At 52.5% G+C, this 15,517-nt stretch overlaps 1 protein-coding gene across 5 annotated transcripts in view; it reads left to right on the top strand.

Annotated features, from left to right (window-relative positions):
* The window catches only part of TJAP1 (tight junction associated protein 1), a 39,819-nt gene extending 24,833 nt beyond the window's left edge, over positions 1 to 14,986 (top strand). For 4 of the 5 annotated variants that reach the window (XM_075043021.1, XM_075043023.1, XM_075043022.1 and 1 more), the window contains 8 exons: positions 1,519 to 1,677; positions 4,582 to 4,610; positions 5,732 to 5,893; positions 6,523 to 6,589; positions 7,058 to 7,087; positions 8,322 to 8,429; positions 9,153 to 9,236; positions 10,941 to 14,986. In XM_075043021.1, the coding sequence (XP_074899122.1) occupies positions 1,552 to 1,677; positions 4,582 to 4,610; positions 5,732 to 5,893; positions 6,523 to 6,589; positions 7,058 to 7,087; positions 8,322 to 8,429; positions 9,153 to 9,236; positions 10,941 to 12,257 (1,923 nt within the window). In that variant the 5' untranslated portion in view covers positions 1,519 to 1,551 and the 3' untranslated portion in view covers positions 12,258 to 14,986. The remainder of the gene's footprint in view (positions 1 to 1,518; positions 1,678 to 4,581; positions 4,611 to 5,731; positions 5,894 to 6,522; positions 6,590 to 7,057; positions 7,088 to 8,321; positions 8,430 to 9,152; positions 9,237 to 10,940) is intronic. The other variant, XM_075043025.1, reaches the window with a different exon arrangement.
* Positions 14,987 to 15,517: the final 531 nt, after the last annotated feature.

The raw sequence follows: 15,517 nt of genomic DNA, 5'->3' as shown, positions 1-15,517 counted from the left end.
GAGTTCTCTTCACCTACTTGAGTCTTTTTAGGAGAAGGGACCTTGAGGGAATGACTGCAGCAAGGGGGACTTTCTAGCATTCTGATGATGGAGATTTACAAGTTAGTCCTAGGAAGTTGCTCATGTCTGTGGAAAGGTGTGAGAAACTTTTGTGAGCCTGTGTTTTTAGCAGAGTGGAAGACAACTTGCAAATGTTCCTGTGAAGTGTAAAGCCTGCTGTGGCTTGGAGCCACTCTGCGCTTGGTGCATACACCTCACACTAGCCAGTCCTCCCAGGGGACTCATTCTAAGTGTCAAGAAGATGCAGCTAGGTGAGAGTGGTTAAGAATTGGAGAGAATTCTTGGGGCTCCATTTAGACCTTAACTTCTAAAACTCCACTGGCCAAAATGCAAAGCAAGTGAAGTCTGCTAGGTTGCTGACTCAGTGGTATACATTGACTGCCTTGAAGGTGAATGGGAGTCAAATGGCCCTGCCTGTAGAAGAGAGGAGAGGGTGATCTGAGTTGAGGCAGGTCCTGCACTTTGAAGTGCTGCAGGTCAGGCGCTGCATATGTTGTCATCCGGGAAAGTCTGGTATCGGGCTCTGCAGGGACTGCTTGGCATCTCTGAGCTGTCTTGTGTCCAATAGGGTGGCTGAAATCCTGGCTGCCTGGGGGGAAGTCTTCCTGCCCACTGCTGCAGTCCCAAAGTGGAAAGGAAGGAGATTCTTCCATATGTACAAGATAGTTGCTTTCCTTCTACCACATTTTTCGCTCTTGTACTACTACTACTCCTGCAGCAGGAAGAATCCTGCCCAGCACAGCTGGGGTAAAGGGATTAATCTGGTCTTTCTGCTAGTGGTACTGCTACATGTTGCAAAATCTGGCCTTAGGTATCAGTCTCAATGGCATTTCCCCCTAATTTGATGCCACCTGTGACTTGGGGGTGGTCTTTGTCTTTTCTGACAGAAGTGAGCAGTTGTAATGGTATGGTATCTCCTCCTGACAAGCCTCCTGTGGTCTTCTCCATTGGTGTTCCAGTGTAAACCAAAAACTTCTGGGTTTGGGCTCTTTAATGGCTGGAGTCTCCTCCCACATAGTCCCTGCTGACAGTGACAGCACATGATCAATAACTCCTGCTCTAGCTGTCACTGCTGCCTGTAAGGCTTGCACTTTCCATATTGGAAAAGGCCTTTCCTAAAGAGCCTAATCAATATGCTGCTGTGAGGTCTGTTCTCGTTTGCTATATATAATCTGGACACACACAAACTACGTGAGTGAGCGCGTATAGAGGGGGGGAGAGGATGTGCCAGCTCTCTGCTCTCACTGGCTGGGAGAAGGACACAGCTACCTCTTATTTTGCTCCCTCTCCTGCAGCTGCCACTCAAGGCTTGTGGCCACATCCTTTCCTTGCTCTATTAACACTCTGCATGGGGACCTGCTCTGGGACTCCAGGGGAGCTGAATTCCTGCTGGGTTACTTCTAGGTTTCAATGGAGCGCCTGTGACTCTCTCTTCTGTGCACTTTCTGCTGTTGGTAGGTAACCCGCTTTTGGAACCACGCAGGTGGGAGGATGTCGAGCACAGCTCCATCAAAGAAGCCTTACCGCAAGGCACCCCCGCAGCATCGTGAGATCCGCCATGAGGTACCCATCATTCGTGATGACCAGGATGGAGTGATCTTGGCCGAGCAGAGTCAGGTAACGGCTTGCCGGGTGGCAAAGGGCTTAACACCATTGCACCAGCAAACAGGGTTTAGTTACACTGAGGCAGGCCAGCTCAAGCAGGCAGAGGGGTTTGAGGTTTGCAACCTGAACTTCTCCTCATCGTGGTCCCTGGAGTCCAGCAGTGAGAAGGAAGTGACAGGGTGCAGAGCAGAGTTGAACATCAAGAGCCAGACTGTCTCACCAGCACTTCCATGTGGTGGGAAGATGGGGCAGCGAAGTGGGAAGCAGTGCCCAAACCGCAGTTGTGGGCACCCCAGCAAATTTGTGAGCCGTAGCATGGAGACAGTTGTGGTGCCTGGAGATGAAAGACACCATCCCACTTGCTCTTTCAAGAGCAGAAGCCTGGAACGCTCACTGATGTTTAAAGAGCCTCCTGAAGTCCTGACACCAAGGAAGTTTCAGGTCTCCTCTACACACCTGCCTCTCAAAGGGATCCTGAAGCAGACCAACATGACAGGCCCACGCCATGAGAGCTTACGCAAGTCCCACTCAGTAGAGACGCTTTGCCGTGGCTCACGAAAGTACGGTGATCCTCAGCTCTGCCTCAGCCAGAGGGAGAAGTGCTCACTGGAGCACAGCAGCAGCAGTGCCACTGACTCTGTCAAGCGCAGGGAGAAGATCACAGAGGAAAAACTGCAGTTCTCCAAATTCCTGGATGAGATTACCCAGCGGGTGCTGAGTCCCATCCGCTTGCGCTCGCTGGGAGAGACCAGGGGAGCAGAACAAGACCAGAACTCTCCCCTTTGCCCCAGAAGCTCTCTGCCAGAAGGCCAAGGGGAAGGTCACCTGCAAGGGGTAAAAACCAAGCGTGCAACTGAAAGATCCCCCTGCCCAAGCAGAAGAAAAGCAGAAAAGAAATGTGAGGGGCTGGGAAAGGCTTCGTGCCAGAGAAAGTGTGCTGAGGAGGCTAAGAAAGCTTCCAGACTAAGAAAGAAACCCATCCTTGGGAGGAAGGACAGTAAGGAAAAACTCGTTTCCTTGGAAAGAAGGGTAGTAGATCTGTGTCAGTATGAGCTGCAGCAGCTGACAGACGTGGGGCTGGCAGGGACATCCTCTGGGCAGCAGCACTCACTGTCTTCATGGAAAAGCAGTGCAGAGGACAGGAGGGATGAAAGCAGTCCCTGTTCACGGCTATTACAGCCACACCATCTGTGTGCTAAACTTGGGCAGAAGCGTGCAGTGGAGCCGAACTACCCAGAGAAAGGATCCTTCTCCACTCCAACAGGCTGGAGTCGGGAGGAGGGGCCTAGCCCATCTAGATCCTCCCCTTCCTTCAGCCTGGCACTAAACAAGGTAGGTGCCGGGGCCACTGGCTCACAGACAGGGGTCTCACAAAAGCCAAAGCCCCCACCTGGCTTTCATCTAGTCTGTAATGCCAGTGGGGAGAGTGAGAGCAGGCCCCCCAAACCTCATGTTGTGGGTGCTTAATCACCAGAAGCTCCTCTCTTGTGGGTGCCACTCATGGCTGTGCTCCAGGTTGAGTATATCTTCCTGGGAGGAACCAGCTTCCCTTTGGCCCCAGGAGTTAGGAAGGCAGGAGCTGGTGCTGTTGTCCGCACTGCAGACTTCCCAGGTGTGTGCAGGTTGGAGGCCCTCCAGGCTGCAAGGCAGCAGGTGTCTGCAGGAGGTGGGCACCTCTGTTGTCAGGAGGTGTTGGGATGCTCCCAGTGCTCTGTGTGTGCCTTATGCCTGGCTGTCTTGGGGTAGTGGATCTTTGTATGATGGCCATTTCAGTTCTTTGTAAGCCTTTTCCTCTTTTCTCCAGCCTTCTTTGGGGCCATCACCTCGTTTTAATAGGAATCACATTATCCCCTTTGCCTGGTCGCTAGCATCTGCTCTGTGTGTATTTGTGGGGGTAGGGGAGGCAGTTGCTAGATAATTCTGCATGAATTAACCAATTGCCATGTGGGGTCAGGATGCTAGCAGCTCAACAACCTCATCCACAACTGTCTGTGGCATGGCCTCTCAGCCCAGAGCTGGCTGTGACACTTAGTGGACAGTCTAAAGTCTGGCAGCACTGTGGGTTTGTGCAGTGCTGTTGGTACCAAGCACCAAATATAATCCATGGGCAGCTTGGACTTTGAGAGTGGTCACAGTCTTGGGCTTTCACAGGAAATACCGTTGCTTCTAGTGCTAATTAGATCTCTCCCAGTTCTGCTGGCAGGCAGCAGCCATCTCATGGGTTAATGCAGAGAGTGCAAAGGAAATGAGAATAGCTGAGCCATGTGCTCTTGTCACTGTGCTGTGTCTCCTTGTTCTGCAGGTCCCTGCTCCAGCCATCTCTGGGGATCTTGCCCAGCTCATTAATTTCTTTCACAGGCTTTTCTGACCTTTGGTGTTTCTTCTGCTATCCCAGAATAGTTACAGTGGCTGGTTTCAGATCTGCAGAAAGAAATCCTTTTCACAGCACAATTTGGGTGGTGTAAATGGTAAACACATTTTTCAGCTGCCAAATGATTCTCTTTCATTCTTTTTGTGGGGCTTCAAGGATGTTGTCATTGCTGTGGTGACAATTTAATCTTCAGTGTATGCTGGCCTGTGAGATTCCTGCTCCCCACTAACTGTGGATGTGGAGGAAGCTGAAACACCAGCTAAGATAACGATGTTACAAGAGATGCTGAGATTGCAGCATGGGAGAGTAAAGTTACCTAACTTGTGTGGTGGCTTCTAGTATAGCTCTTCTGCCCTGAACCAGAATACACAGTCTGTCTCACAGACAGCTGAGCAGTGTGTAGAGATCCTAGCAGCTCAGAGCTGTCAGAGCAGGTGAGGAAGTCACAGTTAGGGTCTAGCAACCAAGACTCTGCCCTGTAGGACAGTGTGAGAGACTAACTCTTCCTCTGAAAGAATCTCACAGCTGTTTTCTTCCCTGTGCAGGAACCCTTGACGGATACAGAAAGGATGAAGTAAGTGTCCTGCTCCCCCTTTATGCCCGTCATACTGCAACTGTGTGGGTGTTGATTCCTCACATCCTGCCTGTGCCACCCGCACAGCGAAGCTGACTGGCCCTGCAGGCTGCTCTCAGATCTTCAGTCTTCTTGGGGCCACGTGGGCAGAGCTTTAGTCCGTGCCTTGCCAACCTCTACCTTGCATGTCTCTCTCCCTGGAGGGGGAGTGAACATAGACCTCCAGTGCAGGTGCAGGCAGAGGAGTTGGTGGGTGTGAAAGAAAGTAGGAGATGAAGCCTTTAATACAGGTGGAGAGAGGAGTGCCTTTTTTAATTCTTCTTGTTGTTGCCACTGTTTTGGTGTAACCCACCAGAAGCAGTATGCAGAGGCCTGCCGCTGACTGAGGGTGAGAGCTGAGCCCTTTGCTGGTGGTGGTATGGGGCACAGCTGCTAGCACTGAGCTCCAAGCCATAGTGAGGAGAAAGCTTGCACTGCCAGAGAGAAGCTGTGCTTCTGAGTTTCTCTGAGCAACTGAGCACAAAGGAATGAAAAACAACAGGAAATCCTTCTGAGCACCAGGCATGTCCTGGCTGGGGAGGGGATTGGAGCAGTTTGTGTTGGAATGGGGCTGATTGGCAGCTGTGATCATGTCTGTAAATGTACCCCACCACTTCTGCTTCTGGACTTAAGGCTGTAAGGAGTCCTCTTTCCACCAGGTGTTAAAGGTGTTGAGGGCTTTTGAACAGTTTCAGGGGAGAAGATGATTTTGTTCTTTTTGCCTTCAACTCTTCTAACTTGGGACTGGGATAAATTATTGAGTGGGTTTCATTCACCAGTGAGGGACACTGGAGCTGCATAGCTCATCTGGCTAGTGGGCTTTATCCAAGCACTGTAACCTGAGAGGGAGCTGGGAACCATGCTTGGCCAGCTGGCATGTGCTTCTTTGCCCCTGCTCCAAGAGAGTTCGAGTCTCCCTCTCCTGACAGAGATGCACCTCTTGCTGTGTGTGCTGGAGTCTCCTGCCAGTTCAGTTCCCAACTTCCTGGGGCCCCTGTGGGAGGTCTTGGGCCCTGGGGTGGGGATGCTGGTGTGGAGTACCCCTTGTGCACTCAGTGGTACTTTGTTCTTATGTGCCCCAGGCTACTGCAGCATGAGAATGAGGAGCTGCGCCGAAGGCTGACATATGTGACTAACAAAATGGAGGCGATGGAGAGGGAGCTGGAGTCAGGTCAGGACTACCTGGAGATGGAGCTGGGCCAGAACCGTGAGGAGCTGGAAAAATTCAAGGACAAATTCCGTAGGTATGAAAATGAAAAGACAGGAGCAGGGTTAGAGAGGTCCCTCCCACCAAGGACTCCCTCAGCTGGTGTGAGCAGGCTGTGCCCTGTTGTGTAAATCAAAGGCATGCTGCATCCTCAGAAAGGTGCACCCCCAGACTGTAGGGGAGTTAAAGGCTCTGCAGCCATTACTTCCTCCAGGGTACAGCTAGTACGAGGGGCTGACAACAATAGGGAGTTCTTAATCTATTGGATGTAAGGCAGGATCCAGCTTGGATGGTTACCTCACATATGCAAAAAGAGCCACTGATGGCTGCAAGAAAATACATCACCACTTTCTCTGAAAAGTACCTCAGTTAATCAATGTCAGTCACTGGTCACATGCTTATAGATGACATAGCTCAGAGGAGTCCTCCAAAGTCATTTACACCCTCCAGTGCAAGATTCTTTCACCCAGCCAACCTCATCTTGCCTCCAGTAACTTGGAGTCTGAAGGCCATTATGTGGCAGAAATAAGGCATAGTTAGTATGCCTAGTTGTCTTAGTACCAGTCTTTCTGCAGTTGTGGAGTTGGTGGTTTGCTTGGCAGCTATGAAGGAGACTTTAGTAGGTGCCCAAGATCCATTCCCATGTATACAATCTTGTTTCTGTAGGTTGCAGAACAGCTACACTGCTTCCCAGAGAACCAACCAAGACCTGGAGGAGAAGCTGCATGCCCTGGTAAGTGTCCTATTAAGTCACTACAGAGAGGAGGTGAAAGGGACCTATGTATTAGAAGCAGTTGAGAGAAGGGGCCCTGGCTTTACCCAGCAGATGTGGCAGTGGGTGAGGGGGTGAGATTCTGGTCACGACAGTCTACTCCCCGTTCTGGCTGGTGTCATGAACTGTTTTCTTGATTTACCGAGCCCCTACTTGGTCATGCACATGAGCTTTGGTTCCCCATAACATAATTGCATGGTATTCCGTCATGTTGCTTCAGTCCCTCTCAAAATGCCAGGGATGTGTCAACCAGTCTTGGGGTGGTCATCCTGGGAGGATGGGGGCAGTCAGAGCAGAGCCAATGTGCGTGTATGTCTGTTGTGTGCATTCATAACACTCATGGCTGTTTCTTTTCTCTCCCTCCCCCTCTCTCTCTCTTTCTCCTCCCCATGCTGCCGCTGGCACACGCTGGGCACACTCACCTCTCAGGCCTCTCTCAGCCAAAGCTGGATTTTTGCAGTTGCGTCTTTTCGTTTGTGTGTTTTTTCTTTTTCCTCTTTACATGTCTCAGCCTGTTGGTTTCATTGTCAGTCCCACATACACCATCCCAGATGGAGGGGCCCCAGCCCTCGTCCAGCCAAGGGCTCACCTGGTATCTAGCAGCTGCCCGCAGATGCAGCAGGTCCTAGCTTGCAGTGCTTCCTCTTAAGAGTGTTTGACTCCGAGCCAGCTGGAGCATGGCGTGTTGGGAAGTGGTGCCCATAAACTGTGGCACTGCACAAGATGTGGATGGCTGTGAGGCTCATTTGCTCCCTTTCCTTCCCCTTCTGGGCTGTAAGCAGGCAAGTCAAACAGCTGAGATGCTGGTTGCCTCCATGCAACCCAGGATGAGATTTTTTGGTTCTAGAACTTGAATTTCTTGGGTTAATATTTATTGTGCTGGTGCCCGAAGAGACTGCATATGTGGGAAGCATTGTCCGCCCCTACCCTCTTGTGTATTGCTGTTCTGTACCCCTGATGCACAGCTGGGCCCTGGTGGTCACAGCCTCAGAGCACCCTTGGGCAGTGTTGGAAGAACTTCTTGAGGAGGGGGTGGCTTCATTGTTCTGAGCTGTTGCACCTCTCTGCTGTTACATCTGGGTCTCTATTGGCCCTGTACCTGAACTGTTAGGGAGTCTAAAGAGGCAAGATTGCCTGCTTTAGGGAGGGCATTAACTGAGCTCCAGATGAAGCTACACGGGTCCTTTTTCTTACTAGAGCAAGGCTTAAATTCTTTCAAGGTGGTGTCCTCTCCCTGCCAAAAAAACCTTTTGTCTGTTCAGCACTGACTGCTGGATCTTTATGGACAGTATTCTTGTTCTGTTGCCCCAGAGAAGACGGCTGGGTATGACAAGCTCAGAGGTCTTCGCTGCCAATGGCAGTATGGGATTGATTGCTCAAAACCACTAGCTTTCCACCAGGCACCATGTGAACCAGGGCAGAGAAGAAACATGGTTGTGCTACAAGAAGAGATACTGCGTCAAGGAGGTTCACGCTCAACCTGTTGTCTCTGTAGCTAGCAGAGTGGCTGGCTCCATTTGGCCTTTGGAGTCCCTCCCTTGGTGAAGAGCCAGGCTGTCCCCCTTGTCTGTTTGTCTGGAAGTTTCTGTATCCCAACTGAACATGTCATTGTGCTATACTTGGGCTGAGGTGGGTGGTGAAGCCAGGTTCTTCTGTGCTGGGGAGATTTACACCTGGTGTTCTTGCATCCCAGATTAAAAAGGCAGAGATGGACCGCAAGACGCTGGACTGGGAGATTGTAGAGCTCACTAATAAATTGCTTGATGCCAAAACCACCATCAATAAGCTGGAGGAACTCAATGTAAGTGTCAGTCTGCAGACGGCTGTGGAAGTGTAAGAGGTGTTGGCTTTTCCTCTTGTTCCAAGTCATTAGTGTAAAGGAGCATTTGAATGACTTCAGTGTGTATGAAAGTGCGGGAGCTGTACACAACAGTAGGGACAGACAAGCAGAAAAGGGCCTGAGGGGTTGAGCAAGGAAGAACTGATCTTCAAGTTTGATGTATTTGCTCTTTTGAGCTTAGGGTTTGACCTGAGTCCAGGCTGTACCAACAGAGGGGTCATTTACTCAAGAGTTGGGAGGGAGCTGATGTCTTTTCTACACCATCAATATAGAAGTTCCTGGACCTGGTGCTTGTTTCTATTAACTGCCCTCAACTCTCTCCAGTCTGTCTGTCTGCAAGATGCCTGACATCAGGCAGTGTCTTCAGGCACAGCTGAACTCTGGGATGGGATAGCAAATCTTGTGGGACTTTTGAAGAATATTAAAATCCCCAGAGGGAGAGGGGTTTGATACACTGACAGGATGTATGCCTGGAGTGAGAACTGGAGTTGAAAGGGACACCTTGGCTGAGTTGTAACAAAATAGACGGGGGGGTGGAGAGGAGTGAATTGCAGGTACCCTCATGAGCAATTCATCATATGCCACCTCCTGCTTCTGTTCAAGCAGCATCTGATCAGGTGACGCCTTTTCAGGTAAGAGATCGAGCCTGTCTGCCACTATTGCACACCTTGCCCTTTCTTGCAGGAACGCTATCGACAGGACTGTAACCTTGCAGTACAGCTGCTCAAGTGTAACAAGTCGCACTTCAGGAACCACAAGTTTGCTGATGTGAGTAGCAGTCCTGCTGAGGTGGGGAAGAAGGGCTCATGGTCTCCGTCTGCATCTTGCTTTCTCCAGCTTTCTCTGCAGGGCTGTTGGCTTCTCATCCTTCAGCCTCAGAGGTGTGTGGGGGGCTCCTGTTCCCACTCCCACTGAGAAGGCAGCACAGAGCCTCTGCCAGCTCCTCTTTCACACCAGCTCCATTTCACAGCTCAGCCAGGAGCTGTTATAAAAAGCACAATAACCTTGAATTTGATAGCCTGCTGGGTGCCTGATGGGAGCTGGCAGGAGGACAGACCTCTCTCTTACCCTGCTCTGTCCTCTTCCCTTCCTCATCTGGCCACATGGAAGGGCCACGCTGCCTGATAAGGAGTCAAGCAGCAGTAGTCTGGCCCTGCTTCACTTCTTACTCTGAGGAGAAATGTGGGAGGCAGCGTTTAGGGTGTCTTTTAGGCCTCCTGAATGGGAGAAGTTGGTACCAACTCATACTCCCCCTTGTGGGGTCTGTTCAGCTCATCCTGCCCTCAGGATGAGCAGAGATGGAGTTTAGGCCTTTCACATTAGTAGCATCATTTCTTTGGTTGAAGTATAATTCAGACCCTTATCCCAGCACTCTCTTTGCCATACCCCTAATCTCCATCCCTTCTTATGTTCCTCTCAGCAAAACCATGTGCTTGTCTTTTTTAACTTAGCAGGTGACCAATATGTCACCCTCCCCCATTGTGTCTCAAATTAGCACTCTTGAGGTCAGTGTATCAGTTACTGCTGGGGTAACCTTGACCTCTCTCCCAGCTGTCTCCCCTCCCTGGAGCTTTGAATTCTGCCCCCCAGAGCGCTGTGTCCCACGTGGCTGCCACTGGAGGGGGGTTGGTGCTGAGCAGCTGTGCAGACAGTCTGTCTCACAGCCAGCTGTTGTCATGCAGTGTGCCCTGCGTCCCCAGCTTTGGATGCAGTTTCCTTCTGGCTGTGGTGGGACAGACCTTGCTGTGCCACTGAGTGGCTTGTGGAGCTCTGCTCTCCACTTCTTGCTGTGCATGGGTGTGGTGACCAAGGTGAGGGCAGCTTGGCAGCGCGATGGGGAGAGCAGTAGTGCCCATTTGTAGGACAAGGAGCAGTGTTTATCTCCTGTGGACACCTTGGTCCTGCAGCTTTGGTAATAAACCCCATGTTTGCCTCTCTGAAATGGAGAGAGTGAGAAAGTGGGATGAGGTGGTGGAGTTGGTAGGAACAAGGGAAGGCATTGATTCTGGTCTGCAGGCAGGCTGCCAAGGCAGCATGGCTGCAATTACTACATTTGGGAAGCACTGCAGATCCCAGCACTGGGGACAGTTGAGTCAGTTCAGTGCAACCACCGGCTGATTTTCCACAGATCAATAGACCCCTTCCTAGCATGCGCTGGCTGGGCCTTATCTCTGTGCTCACAGGCGTGGGGGACTTAGCCCATGTGCTGTCTTTTCTTGTTCTCTTCACAAAATGGGGCCTGTGAACCATGGCCTAGAAATGGCTGGTGTGACAGCTAGAGAGTCTTGTTAGTCCCTCATGTGGCAAGTTTGCTTTGGAAACAGATACCTTTCTCAAGGCAAGGTAGGTGAATGTTAGGGTCAAGATAAGGAGTACAAAGTACACATGAAGGTTGGTTGGAAAAGGCAGATTATTTGGAACTAAATGGCTTGCATGGCAGCCCCCTTCTAATGTCCTTTTCCTTCTCCCTAGCTTCCCTATGAGCTGCAGGACATGGTCAATAAGCATTTGCACAGCACTCAGGAGTCTGCAGGCCCTGGTCAAGAGGCAGCCCACACCTTGGCTCCATCTGATGTTGTGCCTACCTCAGTCATTGCCAGAGTCTTGGAGAAACCAGAATCTCTGGTTCTGAATTCAGCCAAGTCTAGCAGTGGCAGCTGTCCCATGGCTGAGGATGTCTTTGTGCATGTGGACATGAGTGGAGCCCCTCCTGATGCCTGCAACAGCACAGGGCAGATGGGGAAGGAGGGAGGAGATGCGGGGAAACAGCAGAACGGTGGCTGCAAGCCACAGAGCAGCGTGGAAAGCGTCCCAGAGGAGGTGCCTGCCTTTGAGAAGTTAAGTCCATACCCTACACCCTCACCTCCCCATCCTATGTACCCTGGGCGCAAAGTGATTGAGTTCTCTGAAGACAAGGTAAGGATCCCAAAGAACAGCCCCCTGCCCAATTGTACTTATGCTACGCGCCAGGCCATCTCCCTCAGCCTGGTGCAGAGCGAAGATGAGAGCTGCGACAGGCACCGGACGCTCCCCAACAGCCCTGCTTCAGAAGGGCGCCGTTCGGCCTCCAGCTGTTCCTGTCAGCAGTCCCCCAAAGCAGCCAGGGCTCACGGCTCTTCCCAGAGCAGCCCATTCAGCAGCCCTCCCCAAATTCCGAGCGCCTTCGCCAGCTCTGCTAGCTCCGAGGAGGACCTGCTGGCCAACTGGCAGCGTATGTTTGTGGACAAGGCACCCCCTACCTCAGAGCGGGTGCTGATGAACCGCACAGCTTTCAGCCGTGACACAGCCCCTGAGCTCCAGAAGAGGTTCAGCCGTTCCATGCAGGAGCTGGGTAGGGCAGCCTCAGCTTACTCGGATGGTGAGGAGTCCGCGCAGAGCTGCAGCTGGACCGTGAGCCGGGACTCGAGTGTGGACACAGATAGCACTGAGTCCAGAGCCCGCAGGAGCCATTTCTCTTCAGACTATGGTACAGATTTCTCCCAGGATGAAGCCCAGAAGCTGTTGCAGGAAAGTGGTGGAGGCACTGCTGAACCTGGAAGCCCCTCACCAGAGAAGCACAAGGACTATGTGGACCTTGGCTTGCCTGAGAGCCCAGCTGAGGAGAGAGAAATATTGCTCCAGGGAAGCAAGGAGAGCAACCAAGGAGGTGCCCCAGAGGAAAGTGGAGAAGGCAGGGTCAAGCCTCCCTTCAATCGGCCACACCGCAGCCCCAAGAGGATGGGTGTCCACCACTTACATCGCAAGGACAGCCTGACACAAGCCCAGGAGCAGGGCAACCTTCTCAGCTGAGGCAGGGCAAGAAGCAGCCACATGCTGCAGAGCTGTGGAATGCCTCCATCTGTCTACCTTCTGAGGGAGAAACCTCCCTTAGTACCCTCCTCCCAGGGGGCCTCTGCTCTGAAATTTTATATTTATTCTCTTCTTCTGCTACCTGGAAGAGCTGGGGTCCCCCTTCCCTGGAACCTCAGATCCACAGTACTAGCACACACAGTGTGCAGAAGCACACACAAACACACTGCCCCAGCACACTCGCAGCTCTCTTCACAGCCTCACACTGGTGCCTGTACCAGAGCTCGTTCTTGGTACCCCTCGTCCTGGTGCCTGTGCCTCTTTATGCTCGCATCGTCTTTCCCCCTTCCCTCTCAGGTACCTGAGGCCCTGGGTGCTCTCATGCTGGTTGCCCGCAGCTGCTCTGCTCTCTTTTTACTTGTGCCAACAGGGCAGAATGCCTGTGTGGTGGTGTCTGATTCCCTGGGAGTCCCCAGGGGCTGTGAGTGGGCCAGTGGATGGCTATGTGCCCCTGGGGATGTGCTGGGATTGCTGGTGTCTCATTTTCCTGCTGGGTTTTGTTTTCCCCAGCTGCCCTCTGGGTGGTTCTCCAGAATCTGCCTCTGCAGGTCCCCATCGCTGGGTTCCTGTGTTGGGCTCAGCATCCAGCCCCCACGGAGGCAACGCATGGATGCTGGTGCTGTGGTGTGGGGCATGGGTGCTGTCTGCTGAGATGGTTTGGGCAGGCACTGCCTGCTAGGCACCGGGGTTTGCGTTTGAGTCTCTGCTCCCTCACACCTCTTCCCCCGCTCTCTGCGCTGTTGTTTTGTTTGAACGGTGCTGATGCTTTGCTCTTGGGTGGGCTTCTTGCTTCTTTCCAAGCCTTTGGTTTTGGGGTGTATTGTTTTTTCTTTCTCCCCGCCCTGCATAAACAGACACAGCCGTTGGCAGCCAGTCTGATGCCTGCGTTGAGGGTGTGTTGAGGAGGCTCAGCTCTCAGAGCTGCGCTTCCCTCTGATCCTGGCTTCCAGCCTGCAGAAACCCCTCCAGACTCAAGAACAAGGTCTCGCCCTGGGCAAGTAAGGCATGAAAGATGCTACTGGGCTTTTCTGGGCAGGCCTGGCAGGGTTGCGAGGGCAGCGTGCTGAGGAGCTGCTCCCTGTAGACGCACTACCTCACGGCTCAGTAGCAGCCCTTTGCCAGGGTCTCCTCACACGCCCCCCTTCTCCGGGGGGCTCCAGGCTGGCTCTGGCGCCTCTCCGGGGCCTTCCCTTCTGGGTGGGGCCTCTCTGCGTGTTTTTCCTAGCATATTGTGATATTATGTGACTTCTTCTCAGTCTTGTGTGCTTGGTGTCTTGGGGTGGGGGGGGGAGGGCAGAGGTCTGTAGATGTAGGTATTTTTTTGAGGGCTTACAGAGCCCAGGGGTCCCATTTTAATTTTGTCCTGTGCCCTTGTCTGTCTGGTGTTTCTTGGCTCCTCCTGGGGTGCGAGGCAGAGAATAGCCTGGTTCCCTGTGCTGTGCCCCCCCCCCCCCCCCCCCCCAAACCCCGCTGGCTGTCTTCAGCCTGCTGTCTGGTTTTTGAGTTGGGTTTGTATTGTCCTCCCACCCTACTCAATGAGGGCTCTTCACTGGGCCGTAGGAGAGCAGCCCTCTGTCCAGGAGGGAGCTCCCGTTCACATGCTTACAGCAAGATGTGCAGCCAAGAGCTGTCTGGGGGCCCTGCTCCCCTCCCCAAAACCCTGTCTCTGCAAAAGGCCTGCAGCTTGCAGCTGGGGCCAGCCAGGGCTTCAGCTCGAGCCTGGAGGCTGCAGAGCCTGTGAAAGGGAGCTGCAGGCCTCTCTGGCGGCTGTGTAGGTTGCTTTATGTATCCTGGCTAGAGCTGCTGCCTACACACTAGCCTTGTTTCCCACCTGGAACAGTTGTGGAGCTGGATGCCACCCTCTGGCGGGGAGGTGGGACTCAGTATTTCACTACAATATTTTGCTTGATCCCTGTGCAAACAGGCTGGTGCTGAGAGCAGGAGCCTCCTCTGAGCCCACAGGGTGTTCATCTCCCCTGTCCTGAATGTGGTGGTGGGGTCCTTGCGTTTGCTCTCATCAGCCACTGCACTGCTGCATTCCTTCTGTTCTTCGGCAGTGTTGCTGAGGGCTTGCACCTGCAGTGGCTGCCAGCTCCTGTCTCACGATCATCACCTGGGGTTGGATGCTCACTGAGTGAGCCCCTCGCTCTGAGGCTGCTGGTGGCCTGCCTGTGGGAGAGCACAGCCACTTGGGCAGTAAGGGAGGCATTGCCCCTCAGGGCTCAGCCCCATCTCCCCTGAATCCTAGCATGCTGATCAGGGGACAAAACCCACTCTTGCTGAAGCAGATGGTGCTGATGGTGCTGGGCAGAGCCAGCCTCCCTCTGCCTTTGGTCAAGGTAGACTTAAAAGCAAAACAATGGAGAAATGGAGGGATGGCAAAAGGGTGCCCAATGCCTCACCAGACACTTCTGCTTCACAGCATTAGGCTGCTGGCAGAGGTTGAGGGGGAGCGGTGGCCTCAAGAGGAGCAGAGCCCTCTCCCAGTGGGCACAGTGCCTGCCCTCTGCACTCCTGCTCACCTCCAGCAGTATTGGCTCTGGGGTCTTGAGCTGACCCACTTTCAGTGTCCCAACTCCAGACTGTTAATCTGTAACTAATGTGGTTTTTTTCTGAAATTTTCAAACTGATGTATATTTTAAGACCAGAAATAAACTATTTTAAAAGTAGGTGGCAATGGCTATAGTGTTCTCTCTGTTGGTTAAGGCCTGGACTGGACTGATCCTGAGCATGTGAGGGAGGGAGCAGAGCCTGTTGTGGTGCAATGTCCCAAGTTTGCTGAATTGCACGTGCCACCCATTAACTCTCTTGGGGAGAGCAATCCTGTGACTTGTAGGCTTTCCAGAAAGCTGTGAATTCAGTGGTCATCCTGAGTGCCCACTTTAGCAGCAGCCTGGTTCAAGGTGCTTGTGCAAATTAAGTCATCTGTGTTGGAGAAGAGGTGCAGTCCCAAGCAAGGAGTGATGTGTGGGATGAGCAGTGTTTTACTTCTGTACTTGTATCCAAGCGCTGGAAACTGCTGTCTGGGTCTGAATGTAGACTGTCAGCTCAAAGATCAGACTGAGCCTGTAGACCAGAATCCATTGTTCACAGCAGCACTCATGTCACTTTTGACTCGGAAGCTGACAGTGGCTTAAAAAAGGGGCAAACTTTGAGAAACATTAAAAAACAATGTGGGCAATTTTCACATTACTTAAAGG

This window comes from Buteo buteo, chromosome 12 (assembly GCF_964188355.1).
Source record: "Buteo buteo chromosome 12, bButBut1.hap1.1, whole genome shotgun sequence".
In the NCBI taxonomy this organism is placed as follows: domain Eukaryota; kingdom Metazoa; phylum Chordata; class Aves; order Accipitriformes; family Accipitridae; genus Buteo; species Buteo buteo.
This window is presented reverse-complemented; position numbering and strand designations above follow the sequence as displayed.